The sequence below is a fragment of the Amphiura filiformis genome, chromosome 12 (assembly GCF_039555335.1).
Source record: "Amphiura filiformis chromosome 12, Afil_fr2py, whole genome shotgun sequence".
Classification (NCBI taxonomy): domain Eukaryota; kingdom Metazoa; phylum Echinodermata; class Ophiuroidea; order Amphilepidida; family Amphiuridae; genus Amphiura; species Amphiura filiformis.
This window is the reverse complement of record NC_092639.1, coordinates 14981276-14998107: the sequence shown is the minus strand read 5'-3', so window position 1 is coordinate 14998107 and position 16832 is coordinate 14981276. Positions and strand designations below refer to the sequence as shown.

General features: G+C 37.0%; 1 protein-coding gene across 3 annotated transcripts in view; it reads right to left on the bottom strand.

Moving 5' to 3' along the window:
* Window positions 1-230: 230 nt before the first annotated feature.
* LOC140165841 (fibronectin-like) overlaps window positions 231-16832 on the bottom strand; it is a 33032-nt gene continuing 16430 nt past the window's right edge. Inside the window, exons 3-12 of one of the 3 annotated variants that reach the window (XR_011860773.1) lie at window positions 15462-15737; window positions 13059-13337; window positions 9605-9889; window positions 7665-7952; window positions 6724-7017; window positions 5130-5227; window positions 4518-4607; window positions 2385-2575; window positions 889-1138; window positions 231-857 (exon numbers count right to left, since the gene is read on the bottom strand). Coding sequence is in view for 2 of the 3 variants with exons in the window: in XM_072189165.1 (XP_072045266.1) it covers window positions 946-1138; window positions 2385-2575; window positions 4518-4607; window positions 5130-5227; window positions 6724-7017; window positions 7665-7952; window positions 9605-9889; window positions 13059-13337; window positions 15462-15737 (1994 nt within the window). In the remaining variant the exon portion in view is untranslated. Of the gene's footprint in view, window positions 1139-2384; window positions 2576-4517; window positions 4608-5129; window positions 5228-6723; window positions 7018-7664; window positions 7953-9604; window positions 9890-13058; window positions 13338-15461; window positions 15738-16832 lie in introns of all 3 variants that reach the window. The other 2 variants (XM_072189166.1, XM_072189165.1) reach the window with 2 other exon arrangements.

The window sequence follows — 16832 nt, the reverse complement described above, 5'->3', positions numbered from 1 at the left end:
TCAGTGTGCTAAGTAATGAAATTAATTAAACCCTCAGTTTGCGATAATTTAGGCTTCGATAGTACATGATGCATAAAAGTTACATATATTATTGTCTAAATTTGAATCTGCCATTGACCTTTTCGGTAAATCCCTTAAGCTTTTGCCAGTACACCTGAGAACTCGTCATTTTACGTCACGCCGCGGCGTTGCAATGCGCAGTAACTATGTTTTATAAACGATTTAAGGTTTAATGTGGGATTTACTGAAAAGGTCAATTGATCTTTTGGGTAAATCCAAAAAAACCTTTGTGATTGGATCCATGATGTTGTATCATCGATGCGCCCATCCTCACTGCATAATTTAACCATATATAGATAACACCTACATAACTATAATGAAAGACACAGATAAAACGATTTTATCGCGTCTGATGTCACTATCAATTACTATCCTTGATTGGTTCACACAGGTTAATACTATTAACGCGTAAAAGGAAGGCCTATTTATCTGGTGCAGATCGGAGAAAAGGAATAGCAGAAAATGGCGAAACATTACGTACTTTGGGCAAAAAGCAACTTTTCTAGGCATTGTTGACATGGTGCCTTCGCGAAAGAAAGTTTCCTACTATAAAGACCTAACTATTGAGATGGTTTGTATGTATTAAGGTGGAAAATTAACAATAAGGCGCCCGGTTATACCGCCGCGTTCAGCAAGTCATCATCACGACACTTGTAAACAAACCGTGCTCGAGTTTAATTGACAGATGACGTTAGACGTAAACTAGTCTTTTTTTTTTTTTATCTCTGTCTTCCATTATAATGGGTACTGAACACTTTTCACCTTTGTCACCTAGGTTACCCGGGTCATCTGGTCACCTGACCTGGGTCACCCGGGTCATCTAGTCACCTAACCTGGGTCACCCGGGTCAATAAATGGCCCAACCGCAGTGACCTATTCATCACTTTACATGGTGGTATTACTCTGACTCAAGCGATTATTACCAGTATATTGACTGAGTGCCTCAAAGCTTGAAGTGATTGCATGGTTAGTATGGCTGACGCCGCCAGGGTATCGAAATTCCTCCTCTGGCCGATCTGGTACGCTATCGTAACTCACGCTATCAGCTTGATCTTCAGGTTCTTGGCTCGGTTCTTGTCTGGACAAAATAACAGAAAAACGATACAGAAGCACTGTATTAAATGCTTGTTATTTACATACGCATGGTAACAATAGTACCCGAGCGACTGACTGGTACACATTGTCATCGCCCCGATATCTTCATGGCAGAAATCGCCATGATGGTAGATCGAATTGTTCTTCAATAGCCACGCATTTTGTTCCGACCTGTTTAATAGGTTTGAGACGCATAATGGGCCGAGGGACATCCGACTAAGGCTATTGGCAATAACCCGGTGACTGACCTCTGTAGATCTCAGTGAGCCTGGTACGTCATCTATATTAGACTGCCTCCACCAGTGGTCCATATTGCGCTTGTAACGTGATATGTATCGTTACTCCGATTGTTTACGAATGAGGGCAGCTGTCATTTTTTTCTGTTCTGCACATATAAAATCTTAATTTTTGTCAGTTTTTGATTTCAAAACGCACGGTTGTTTGTCAATACGCTCGGTAACGATTATCATGTTCTTTCAACACATATATTCAAGTGCAAGCCTTAAAATTGGCTTCTTTAGAAAGCAAAAATTACGGGAGATATTCATCATTTTCTACCCCGGTATCCAAAGATTTATCGTCTGAATATCAAATCGTTTATAGCACATACACGTGTATCGATTCCGGGTATTGATTTAGTTTCCCTGATGTATAATGTAATTATTTACCAGGCGATGTCGATGTGCGGTATAGACGAATCCAATTTCAACCATTCCTACACCTCAGCCTTAGCTGAGTACCCGTCCCACCTGAAGTGTGAAATGATGCAGCCTTGGCGGGGATTTTAAATCATCCACGAGGTTCAGGAATGTCCTCTCGTTGTTAATTGTTGGTTATATATACATAGACAAACCGACCACTTGAACAAGATTTAGCCAAAACAAACAAAGACTAGAGCTATTTAAGGATTCTATAGAAATAGGTAGAAGCGTATTATCATCTTCAGCAATAGGATTATTGATTGGTTTAAAAAGTGTTTGACTGGCGCTATCAAATGAGATACATGTCGCACTAAATTGAGGTACCTATGAATACGACCTTCACGCACATTTTACACTGTAACTCAGAATACAATTTGCCGACTTTACGGCTCATTCGTGATGTACGGCCACGCTTGTGCATCGTTTCGCGAATGGCACAATTATTGTTCCATGTAGTTCCATGGCAGCGAAATTACAGCGCTATATAAAACACCGAAATTTATTTATTTATTTATTTATTAGTCTTACCTGGAATTACGTGTAGATCTTTTTCTGTACAGAGAGTATCCTCTGGGTTTAATTGTCTTTCCAAACATATTTTTGTAGGTTCCATAGGTACCTATCATGCTTGCATAATCACTATCGGCTCCATCGTGTTGAATCGAATTAAAATCTTCGGGTTTTCGTTCGGTCATTCGTATACTGACAGGGCGGATCTGCTGTTGAAGAAAACGTGTAAGGTGCAAACTTGATTCAGAATAAATAGATTGAACGTGCGTTTGAGATATAGCGGTCCAGCCTCGAACCAGATCAGGATTTTACCAAGCTCATTATTAGGTATAACTACATTGTCCAAAACAATAAGGAAAGTATAAACCAAATCGGCATTGGAAGTTTGCAATGTATTGTGGGACAGTTTTTGCAGTTTTGGGACACTCTGCCCTCTGACCTATTAAAAAATGGTTTTTGTGCGTACAAAACATAATCTAAAATGTTTTTACAAGAATGAAAACAAACCCAAAAAAACATTATTATTGAATAAATTAATTATTTAAATATATTTAATGATAACATTATGATAATAATAAATAAATTAATAATAATTACAGCAATTTCCCCGATATGTCAGAGGTCAAAGTGTCCAAAAACTGCTCTCAAAAACCTGAAGTTATAATGGCGATTGGGCTTATATAGAGTATCTAACCCAACGCTAATTAAAGTATATCATTTTCATTTAAAGAAGTAAACTACCCTTTCTCCCGCCCTTTCTGCATTATACAGTCAATACAAACACTTCCAGCTGCAATCGAGAGGTCCCGGGTTCATCTCTCCGTCAATAGAAGTGGACTGATTTGTCTTCCGGGGGGGTACTTCAATTTGAAATGGATATAAGTGTAGGGCTAGCACTTTCGCACTAAGGGGCATTCGGTGAGAGCAAAATGTAAAAAATATGGGGTCATTGGGTGAGAGCTTGATTTTTGGCATTCGGTGAGAGCAAAATGTAAAAAATATGGGGTCACTGGGTAAGAACGCGACCTTTTTTAAATGGAATCTTTGGGTGAGAACTGAAACAGCGCCACAGAAACCTCGAAAATCGAATTTCTAGTGCTAAATGGCTTCAAATTTCTTCTTCTTTTTTTTTCAAAATAAGTAACAAAATCAGTGATAAATGAAAGTTGCTGTTCAAATTGAACTTGTAAGGATCTTTGGGTGACAGATCAAATGAAAAAATAGGGGGGTCATCGGGTGACAGAGCATGTGTTCGTAAAAATATGGGGTCTTTGGGTGACAGCGATGCTGAAAAAGGGGGTCTTAACAGCCCTACATACGTGTCACCTCCAAAGTTGGAGTGCCCCCCCCCCCCGGGTTTGTCTTCATGGGTTTGGTAAAGACTTGATATAAAAGTATAAAGGTAAGAGCAATCAGTGGGTGGAATTTAGAGATGGTTGAACCCGGGACCTCCGATTGCAGTTGAAGTGTTTGTATTGCCGTCTGTGCAGAAAGGGCGGGAGAAAGGATAGTTTATTTCATCTGTTCATTAAATGAAAAACGATATCTGTAATTTAATTAGTATGACTCTATTACAGTTAGGTGTGTAAGGGTTAGTGTGTATTTGTGTTATAGTGGTAAGACTAATAAACATCTCAAAAAGTAACTATCCCCCCCTTAAATAATGGCCATTATGCAAAAACGGGAGATTGTATTACAAATTTGTAAAATGCGTTGGAAGCAGAATTTATTTCTGTGCATTTTGACACCTCATTTGTAGCAATTGTCTAAATATTGACATCGCAGCGTACATTTTAAATCAAGGTAACCCAAGATTTGAAAGTTGCAGTAAATTCTATTGATTTGTATTCAGTATAATGGAAGGAAATCTGTGTAATGATATCTGAGTGTTTTTGTATTGTTGTAAGTGCAACTTTCAAATCTGGACGTCACTACATTAAATTGACCGGTGTTTTATTGCTTTCTGGGCTATCGTATCAAATGAGGTGTTAAAATGCGCAGAAATATATTCTGCTTCCAATGCATTTTACAGATTTGTAATACAATATTCCGTTTTTGAATAATGGTCATTATTTAAGGGGGGTTAGTTACTTTTTTGAGATGTTTATAATTATTAGGTGCATACTTAATTATTGAACCAATATCACATACCTGTGAAAAGGGTCTTTCCGGGGGTCTTTCAACCGTATTCTCTCGGCTACCTGGGTAGGACGACGGTGGTGGTAAAGGTGGAATTTCCTCCTGCAAGGATAGAATAATATAACATGTATAAGTTCTTGTTGTTATGGTGGTACTACATCCCCTGATAAATTTTGTGACTAATTTTGCATTTTTCTCAAAAATAACAGACTGGTAACAAAAGTTATGTATATTATACTATAGGGACAAGGAATCCAATTACTTCACTGAAATTTCAGTGATTCAAGACAAGTGGTTCATTTATGTTAAGAAATGTACATTCCAGCGGTATCTCTTTTTTATCATAAATAACGTACCGCGTGTATTGAGTCACTGAAATTCAAGTGTAGTAACTGGATTCCTTGCTCCTATAATATACATAACTTTTGTTACCAGTGTGTTATTACTTTTTGAGAAAAATGCAAAAATATTCACAAATTTCTCAAGGGGTGTAGTACCACCTTAAGTTTGTTTTTGTTATTGTTGATGATGATGATGATGATGATGATGATGATGATGATGATGATGATGATGCAAAATTATCAAAACGTTAACAGCATCAGCAAACTTATGTAATATACGAACCTCACAAGGAATAAGGCAAAGCAAGCCACAGATTACGACCAGCAGAATGAACACAAACATACCAGCTCCGGCGGCAACCATATACACCAGGAATAAACCTATCAAAACAATGAAACATTATGTGTAAAAGATACAGTTAGTTCAATCATAGTGGTTAAATTTTAAGCGATGAGCGATAAACATTGTACTTTAAAGAGAGAGAACTTAACGATTTTCATTATTTAAATCAATATATTATTGAAAAATAACATTTTGATGTTTTGCAAAAGTTCATTCTACAAATCATATACTTTGAAAACGTGCTTGATTTATTGTTGTTAATGAGTTATGTACGTTTTACAAAAGTGTTGTTGTTTCAACCCACTTTATAACATAACTCAAGAGCCACAGGACCTATAAAGTATATGTGTGATATTTGAATTCTTCTACATGCTCGCTATCAAATGATCAATGCAATTTTTGCCAAAGCTCACTTCAATTCGCAAGATGCTGTGAACCCGGGGGGTTCTTCCTGGTTGAAGGTATACGGGGATGTGCCACGGTTTTGGGGTACCTTTTCAGCGATTCTGGTATATCGATGGGTGGGTTTTCAGTGGAGACCAATGCGCCCAATTGGGCGCATTTTGGAAAAAGTGCCTTTAAAGCGCCCAATTATGGCAAATTTGGGTGCTTTTTGGGTGCTTTTTCTTGAAAATTGGTATACTGATAGGTAGCAAAAACAGCAAAAAGTAGGTATAGAGAAAGTCAGCATCTGAAAGTCTGCGTGGCACACCCCCGTACAAAATTTTTCGAAGAACCCCCCCCCCCCCGGGCTGTGAACTACCAAATCGCAACAGTTTAAAATAGTTTCTAACCTTAAAACTGCATTATTGACGACTACTGTTTATGTATCAGATTATCCCTCATTCTCTTAGCAGAGAAAGAACCAAAAAGGTTCTTCATTTGGCTCCCATAGTGAATCCTAAATGATTCTTAAAAGGACCACAGTGAATCCTACATGATTCTTAAAAGGACCACAGTGAATCTAAATAAAAGGACCACAGTGAATCATAAATGATTCTTAAAAGGACTACAGTGAATCCTACATGATTATTAAAAGGACCACAGTGAATCCTAAATGATTCTTAAAAGGACCACAGTGAATCCTAAATGATTCTTAAAATGACCACAGTGAATTCTACACGATTCTTAAAAGGACCACAGTGAATCCTACATGATTCTTAAAAGGACCACAGTGAATCCTAAATAATTCTTAAACGGACCACAGTGAATCCTACATGATTCTTAAAAGGATCACAGTGAATCCTACACGATTCTTAAAAGGATCACAGTGAATCCTACATGATTCTTAAAAGGACCACAGTGAATCCTAAATGATTCTTAAAAGGACCACAGTGAATCCTACGTGATTCTTAAAAGGAACCACTGGATACTCTGAGGAACAGTTCATACTCCTTTTTTAGGATTTCTAAACGAAGACTCCATCTGAAAAATACTTGATGCTTAGAGCATGTAGATATAGGACCATATTCACGGACAGACGTGAATGGTATTTTACGTTACTGTATTACTGTGCAAAACGTAATATACTCACTTGGATCTTCCTCATCTGGAGGGCCCGGATTTTCACCTTTCCTGAATAATCTTCTGACTGGCACACTTAAAACGCCATCTTTGTCACTGACAACTTGTACGTAATAATCTGTTGCTTGTGTCAAGCCTGATATTGTTATCTCTTCCTTTCTCGTTACATTCTGCGGTTCATCGCCATTTGGCGAAGGAGATAGTAGGATACGATAGTTGCCAATATTTTTATCGTCTTCCCACGAGAGTTTTATTGCTGACTCGTTTAAGTCACGAACCTCTAAATCGTGTATGCGTTCTGGACCTAAATATGGATAAGAAACAAATCAGAGAATTACAATTATCAGAAATTCATTTTTATAAGTATAACCAAACAAATGTAGACTGAATAACATGAATAATGTCTACTGAAACAAGAGTAAGAAATACAATAGAAATAATCACTTTTTCCCCACACATATTGTCCAGAAACGATGCAATTTTAAGAGGGTACTACACCCCTTGATAAATTTGTGACTATTTTTACATCTTTCTCAAAAAATAATAACACACTGGTAACAAAAGTTATGTATATTATAGGGTAATGAATCCAGTTACTACACTGGCATTTCAGTGACTCAAGACAAGCGGTACGTTATTTATGATACGAAAAGAGATACCGCTGGAATGTACCTCATTTCTTAACATATAATAAACCACTTGTCTTGAACCACTGAAATTTCAGTGAAGTAATTGGATTCCTTGCCCCTATAATATACATAACTTTTTTTACCAGTGTGTAGTTATTTTTTGAGAACATTGCCAAATTAGTCACAACATTTATCAGGGGGTGTAGTACCACCTTAATTTAGTAAAATAGCAACGAATTATAAGATATTATGGGTATTTACAAGTGCTAAGTAAAATGTAGAGATATGTGTATTTGAATAATATGTAGAAACTTGTACTCACGGGTTTTTTTAGTGACAGTCTTATGAACGGCATTTTCACCATTTCGTGTCAGTATTATCTTGTACTCAGTAGATACTTTGAGATCAATAAATTCGTATGTGGATTCGTATTTGGGTAATGTGGGCATTAGCGGGTGGCACTCAAATAACTGGAGGTCTGGGTCCGTAGTACCAATAGATAATACAATTGTATCTGTAATGTCGGAGTCTACCATGTCTATCCAAGCCACTGTTATAGTAGTTTCAGTGAAATTTGTAACCACTATAAATGTATCAGATGGAATTGTGTCTGGAAGGAAACATGTGGAAATACTCATTATTAGTCAGTGTATATATCTTATTATGATAATAGAAGTGGTCGGAGTCTAGCATGTCTATCCAAGCCACTGTTATAGTGGATTCAGTGAAATTTGTAACCACTATAAATGTATCAGATGGAATTGTATCTCAAATGAAACAAGTATTGCAGTTCACAATGTACTTAGTATTTAAAAAGAATTTTTAGTTCAACTTATTTCACCATACACTGTCAAGGTTTGGTTATTTTCACCAATCAAATACACTACAAGATTCCTATTGTTGCTTCCCAGCTACTTCATTGGTACTCTAGAGTACCTGTGTGGGTACTCTTATCTAGAGTGCACACATCGGAATCGCAGGTACAGCACACACACTGATACTGGATTGATGCTGCACTGAGTGATACTCTAGAGTAGCCACAAAGTAGCTGGGCAACAGTGTACCTTTAAAAGGGTAGGAAGCAATAGAAATCTGTTAGTGTACATAATGTTAACAATGGTTAATGTCCTTTCCAAAGTAAGAAATGAGAAACGTCTCACCAGTTTCGAACGAACGATGGAATGGCCGTTTTCGCTTCGCTTAATGACACAGTCCATCGTTAACCTCACGATCTTATTTTTTGCTTATGAAATATTATTGGATGAATATTTTAATGCAGATTATATCTGGATAGAAGTCTGACCTCCATGCGTTTTCCATACTGCGTGTAACTAGACAGAGTATTTCAGCAAACACAAAACGTTTTTAAAACGTTTTATACAGGTTATATTTTGGATTTTGGTTTTGGTTTAAAATGTTTTAATAACATTAAATGTTGGGTTATATAAAGGTCAAGGAAACGTTTTAAAATGTTTTGTATGAAAACACACTACAAAAATATTTTTAAAATGTTTTCAAAATGTTATTGTAAAATATTTTTTGCAAACATTTTTTGCCAAATATTTTGTCAACGCTTAAATAACATTATGTTAGAATATTTACAGATAGTTATCACAAAACATTTTTGAATGTTATGAAAACGTTTTATACCCTTTATATACCCTCTATATAACCCGCTTTCTGGCAACCTTTTCTAACCTTTCGCGAATTATGTCAAAAAGGTTTTGTGTTTGCTGGGATACTACCAGATTTCTATTGCTACCAACCTCAGCGGTACACTTCTGCCCAGCTACTTTGTGTCTACACTATGGTACCAGTGCTGTCAATAGGTAACTAGTATTTTACAAGTCCAATAATTTTCTCAAACCACGTTTTAAACATTTCATCTTCCGAGCGGAAAATTTCATCAGTAATGCGTGGATCTAGCCACTACACCTCCTGTGGTAACCATCCTACTCTAATTCCCAGAGTGTGGTGTTCCTTGTAGTAGCTTATCGTCTGGAATACTAACTCTGGGGATTAGAGTAGGAGGATTGTCACAGGAGGTGCAGTGGCTAGACCGACGCATACTGATGAAATCTTCCGCTCGGAAGATGAAATGTTTAAAACGTCATTTGAGAAAATTATTGGACTTGTAAAATACTAGTTACCTAATATGAAATATAGCAGTCCTGGTGAACTTATACAAGGAATTAGACGTAACTACTTGAAAAGCTTTGAAAGGAAACCTTTTATCATTATTGCAATAAACCAATGACTCACCGGTAGTTTCTGTATGGGAAGCCACATTGGATGTTCGTGTGTCACCTGATGCCATAATAGCTTCAACATAGAACACATACGTAACCGATGGATGAAGCCCTTCAAAGGTGTAACTTCTCTTTTGTTTAGGTACAAAACCAAGATCTACTACTGCATCGTCATTGCCGTCTTGATGGTAGAATACGTGGTATTGGTCCACTGTGGACGATTCGGGATATGTCCAAGAGATGCCGATGCTGGTTGGATCACTGCTAATCGTTGTAATATCTTGTGGAGCCATTGGTTCTTTAAGGCAATAGGATGATGCGAAAATAAGGGTCAAAAACATTCCACACATTTTGAGGCATTATATACTGTATGCTTGTACATGGAATTCTACGGTACTTGTACAATATGACAAAATCAAGTGACATGTTCAAGTAGTTCATTCAAGACCTATATCTTCATATTTGCTTGTTGCCATTTTCATGATTTTAATCGCTTTTACCATGTTTACAAAGATAGATATTTTATTTCCATGCCAAAGTAATACATACATAACATTACATACATTTCATTGATTATTTCATTGATTATTTTTAGAATAGTAATAGTAAGTGAATAAGTTAATTAATATGTCGCTAATTTGGCATGGCGGAGCCGTCCAAAAGGCCAATGGAGGCCAGAGGTGGACAACACCTTCCATCTTACATTACGTTATATTACACCTATGTTAAACCAAAGTACGAGAGAACACAAGGACAGAACACATAAAATTATGCCGACAATCAATTGAAATTACCATCACATAACTTAAAACATGCCATAATAATTGTGTATTGTTAAGTTTTTTTGAATAATTATATGAAGTATATGAAGTATTTTTAAATGATTTGAAAATGTGTACCTTACTCATAGAGACTTATTAAATCTGATTTATATTTGGATTTAAATATGTTAGTAGAATTAGAATTTTGTGTCTCATGAGATATTTTATTCCATAAAATGGGACCTGATGATCTTATTCCTCTGGATGAGAAAGCCGTTTTATTTCTAACCAACTGGTAATCGTTCTTTCGTCTTGTGTTTATGGTATGGACATTTTTTCTTTTCATAAAATAACATTCAAATAATTTTGGTAATAAATTAACAGAATGCTTATACATAAAGATGCCAAGATAATATTTATACATGTCAGAGATAGTGAGAATCTTTAGACTCTTGAATAGTGGCGCTGAATGAGCCCTAAAATCACTCTTACAAATGTTTCTTACGACTCTTTTCTGTAATTTGAGTAATTTGTCCAAATAAATCATATGTGTATTTCCCCAAATCAATATACCATAACTCAAATACGGCATTATCAATGAAGAATATATACAATACATTATACTTTTAGGAATAAAATATTTTAACTTATACATGATACCTACATTTTTAGAGATATTGTTAGATATTGCTTCAATGTGATATTTAAAAGAAAGATTTTCATCCATTATAATACCCAAGAATTTTTATCATTCTAAGTTAAGCTTCGTCTCAATATGCGCCTACATACTTCCATGCTTCCAACAAAAGTAAATTGACAATCATTTAATATTTTATATAATATAGGCAGTATACTTCTTTAGATACAAATAATTGTTTAATAAATACAAACAAAAGCGTTTTCACTTCCGTAAAATCGACAGAAGGATAAATACACGAATTGAAATTAAATACATTATAATTTTTCTATTGAATTTCACTTTCTTCTTCTTCTTTTTTTGTTCAAGGAACAAAAATGAGAAGGAAATCAATTATCTAAATTTTTTTGAAAATTTTTGATTTTGATTAACTTTTATTAATCAAACAATTTTCAAATCGTACTCAAAGTTTTTCTTTATGTTTTTTTTTTTCTTTATTTTTTTTTCTTTGCTTTTGTTTGATTGTCAAAGTTGATTGTTTTACCAGATCTTGGCCAAAAAGCAAATTAAACTCGGAAAACTGACATTCCTATAATAAACTATAACAATATCCTGATACACATGTTAAATGTGACTTTGTAGGAATCAAAATATCAATTTATTAATTTCGAATAATTTCTGAATATTTTGTTCCTTTTCCCCGTATACTAAATCTACAAGAGCATAAAGCATAAGTGTTGGAGTCCTGATTTAAATCTTGAAAATTATGCAATATTGAATCAATAGGTTTTTATAATGGTTATGAATGCGAAACCCGAATCACAGTCCTAGACTCTTAGAGGTGTCCGTTTTCAAGTAAAGTTAGATGTGCAGAGATATGGACCTATGCAGAATCAGAACCTATGGTGGTATTGCTGACGTGGTTAACAGACTTGGAGAGTCTTCTTCTGGTTCTCTGGTTCTTGAACGTTTTCCTGGTGGAGGACATGGTGTTGCCATTGACGACTCATTCTCTGTATCTGAGCCCCCAGCTACACTTGAGGCTGTGGATCGTTGACTCTGATTCATTTCAGGCATGGAATTGGCGGCATCTGCAAATTTCAAATGGGTAGGAATTGGACGTGAACCAGGAACTGATCTCCGGGGCGAAATCTTTGTTTATTTATGAACAATGCCAGTTCTGTGCCGATAACTCGGAAGGTCCTAGGTAACTTAGCTTGGCCAGCTTTCTTGAATAGCGGCAGAAGTCCTCTTTTCTGCTCCTGTAATTCCATCGGGTAGTGCTGTTGAACAAAGAATTGCTGCCTGTTTCCTGTTCTTGTCGTCACTTTGTACTCCTTCAAGTTCTTAGCGTAGCTTAGTATGAAATCACGGTCCCCCATTTGGGCAAATTTAGCTATGATATTGGTATGTCTTCCTTTCTGCGCTTGTAATCGGTGGCAGTCAAGTAATATGATAGAGTGGGCCCAATTTTCAGGGAAACCCCATACACTGAATCCAGAACTCACGCAGGGCATTCTCAGTTTCCCATTTCTCTTTCTCCATCCTTTGTATACCACAAAATATCAAATTGTGTTTATAACTGTCAATTCTTTGCTTCAGATTTTCCCTGTACATGTCATCCCTCAGTGTGGCAAAATCATCGTATCTGGCATACTTATTCTTGTTTAAAGCTTCACATTTCGCTTTCAATTCTTTAATTTCTTCATGTGCATGTTGTAAGCTCTCATCAATCCCGTCCTTCCATTCTTTCACTTCTTTCTTAAAGGTATCAAAACGCGTTATTACCTCGTTCAGTTTCTGTGGTATGTCCTTCAGATCATTTAGTTGCTTGATTATGATATCCAGCTTATCCTCACCCATGACTATAGGCCTATGTTTGGTTTTCAGCCGTATCACATAACACATAAGAACAATGAAAATTGCCAATTTGGCCACAGTGCTATTGTACGTTACACATAACCAATTTTAATTTCATTAGGCATCACTTTTTTGTTTGCCAGACTCCATACAAGAAAAAAATAATATGTCTGCTTTACTGATTGAAATCGATAACACAATAAACTTACTTGTTCTTTGGGTGATCCGATACGTCTCATGTGATGTCCCAGTTGAATCAACTTCAAATACATATTCCATCCCGGCTGACAGGTTGCACACTGTAAACACTCCAAAGATATTCCCATCATCCGCAACAGACTCCATAGATGGGCCATCTGAGGAATCTGGTGCGGTGGGATAGTAGTTGATGATGTATTGTGTCGCCCTGTTTAATTGTGACCAAATTAGAGTCACGCATGATGCGTTGTAATCATTGATAGAGATGTTCCATAAGTTCATAGGGGGAGCTAGAAAAGAGCAAAAATAAATTTTAAGACATAATATTGCTGGTGCAACTTTGTTTTTTATCACTAGGACCCCACAACGGCGAGAAAGTACACATTTTTGGCGGAAAATGGCGATGCTAGGCGAGAAAAGGCGAGGTAGCCTAATAAAAAAGGCGAAGAATGGCGAGGTTGAGATAACTTCTGGTTCTGGTTCTGGTTGAATACTCTAACAAAGCGGGATCCCGCATCAACGTCAGAGGAGACATTAAGTCTTGCTCAGATCCTGGGCAAGTTTGGCGAGGAAAGGCGAGAAATGGCGTGGAAAGGCGAGGTACATTCAAAACATCCAGACCTTCCACAGACATTTTGTAGCACTCAATTAACACTATTGTTATCATGTTGACTAAATTTGTCATAACCTTCCTAGACTCTCTGGCTGAGTGTAATAAAATTGGTTATGACCAAAGTCAACATGATAACAACAGTGTCGATTGCGTGCTATTAATATTTTAGACAAAATGTCTGTGGCTAGTCTGATGTATAGCCTTTCCTTGCCATTTTCTCGCCTTTCCTCGCCATTACTCGCCTTTCCTCGCCAAACTTGCCCAGGATCTGAGCAAGACTTAATTTAGTTATCTCATCCTCGCCATCAGTAGCGTAGCCAGCGGGGTGGCAGGGGGGGGGGGGGGCAGACTGCCCCCTCGGACACCTTAAATGGGGACGAAGAAGCGGAAAATAGGGACGAGAAGAAGGGGAGAAAAGAGAGAAAGAAGGGGAAGGAGAGGGAGAAAGAGAAGAGAAAGGGGGAGGAGAGGGAGAAAGAGGAAGAAATGGGAAGAAGAGGGGAAAGAGAAGGGAAAGGGAAGGAAGGAGAGCGAAAAAGAAAAGGGAAAGGGAGGAGAGGCAGAGAAAATAGGGACGATACTGACGTTTGCCACCCGCCTGCTCGCCATCCTCGCCTTTTTTAATAGGCTACCTCACATTTCCTCGCCTTTTCTCGCCTAGCCTCGCCATTTCTCGCCAAAAATGGGTACTTTCTCGCCTTTGTGGGTTCCTAGTGTATATAGAATCAGAACATGACACAAATTATTGAGGAACGTTATTTTGTTCTCATGATTCAACGAGGTTATTTTAGATGTAGAGTTATGTATAAAACCTTTTATGCTGGAACAGTTTAGGGCGTAGCTTGGGCTATACCCTGTTTTTGAGCCACCTTGACCAATTCAAGGAAATATTGTCTGTTCTTATGTAGTGAGGTCATCTGCAGGTTCAGCAAAGCGCACCTAATTAGGGTAAACGAGGTATTGTTGGTCGAAGCAACCAAAATAATCGATTTTCATTATCTAAATCAATATATTATTCAATAATAATACTTTGATGTTTTGCAAAAGTTCATTCTACAAATCATATACTTTGAAAACTTGCTTGATTTATTTACAAAAGTGTTGTTATTTCAGCCCTCTTTACAACATAACTCAAGAACCACAGGACCTATAAAAGTATATCTGTGATATTTGAATTCTTCTACACACTCACTATGAAATGATTGATGCAATTTTTGCAAAAGCTCACTACCATTCGCAAGATGCTCTGAGCTACCAACTCGCAACAGTTTAAAATAGTTGCTAACCTTAAAGGTCTATTCAGTGATTTGCTCTAACGGAAAATTGGAAAAATAATCAGATTGTGGCATCTTTGTAAGCAGCACAGATGTAAAGCACAGAAATTTGCCCATGTTTTTTGCTACAAATTCGTGCGCTGGTATCACTGAATAGGCCTTTAAATCAGTCGGGGTTTCCCCGTGAAAAAAAACAGGCTATTGAGCATACAAGACATGAACATGGCTTTAACAAGACAATTGATTGAGAAACCCGTGATGCCTCGGTTATCATTTGGTACATTGTGGGACTTTCGCAATTGAAATTGGTGAAGTTAGGCAGATTACTATACTTCTACAAGGTTGAATGATTTGAACACAAATAATTTTTAATAGAGTGATCAAGTAATGACAGCAAATGCTTGCCCCCTCCCTCCCCCCCTTCGACCTGACAAGAACAGCTTGACCTCCTAAAATTGGAGTGCACCACCCAATGTTAAAATGTTTAAGAAACTAATTTTAAACGATAAATGTCGGAAAGCACTTACCTAGTTTAACTTCCACAGTATATTCACATGTAGCAATGTTACCCGCTGCATCTGAGGCGTTATAGAATATCCTGCTTACACCAACTTCGAAGTCATGAAAGTCACCTTCTTCTCCATACATACGTACATTGCTTGTGACGTTGAGTATCTCCCCAGAGTTGTCTGAAACTGAGGGCTCGTCAGGGATTTTAATTGGTTGTGTTCCAGGGTATAATTCTGTTCCTGGTGATGGTTCCACATTTACGGGACAGTTTTCGAAAACAGGTGGATCAGTGTCTGGAAAGATAGTTGTCAAAATATCAAAATGCATGTGGTTGTGAACCTGGGGTCGGTGTGGGAGGGTAGGTATTGGGGGGGGGGGTGTTAGCGTGAATTTATGTTTCTTTGTATAATTGCATGACTGCAAATCAGGGAAAAGAAATACCGAAAGTGGGTCAAAAATCAGATTTTTGATAAATAATCAAATTAAACTAAAATGACTAGTTAAATCACGATAAACCGCGAAGTCATAAATTCACCGTTATTAGTCATGCAATTTCTTATTCTTTACTAATTGAATATTATATTTAAGGGAAATATGTTGTGAAATGATATTACTGTTCTTTAAGCATTATAAATACATAATGTCAGCATTATCTTCCTTGAATAAAAAAATTACATCTTGTATGACTAATTTTAGTTGAAAATTAGTCGAATTAGACCTTTTTGACTTAACGTTACAGTGCAGCTACATTGGCGGGAGTTTTGCAGTCGTCTTTATGGCATTTAAATAAAGGCACTTAATTTAATGCCCACGTGATCAGATGGGCGCTGACATTACATGATTACAGCGTCTAGACAGGATGTCTGGAAAAGTAACCTTTGGCACAGCGGGTGGTCTTCCTGTGTATTTCAATTGGAAACGCGGGATGTATGTCCAAATTTTCTAGCAAATTTGTCATTTTTTTGCAACTTTGGAGTATTATTTGAGTTTCAGTCGATAACTTTTTTTTCCGTCGGTCAAAACTTTCAAAATTTAGTTTTTGAAAACATACTAAAAACAGAATCCCCCAATGTATAATTACGTTGCCTTTTAAATTTTCAGCAATTTTGATGATATTTGTCTCTTAGCATTGTAGCACATCTACTGATCACTTGGTGGTCTTGGTATGGCGGCGCACATGGGTCACGTGGGCATTAAATTTAGTACCTTTTATTTAATACCCTATGGTAACTGTTTTGTGTGTAAGGAACTGTACGTACAAGAGGTAGGGAGGGGAGTAGACATTGTATTTTAAGTCTATTGTAGGTGTACATTTGAGTAGGGAACGTCATTGTGGGGGTAATTGCAAAAAGAACAATATAGGCGTCTTTTTAAGACTATATATATAC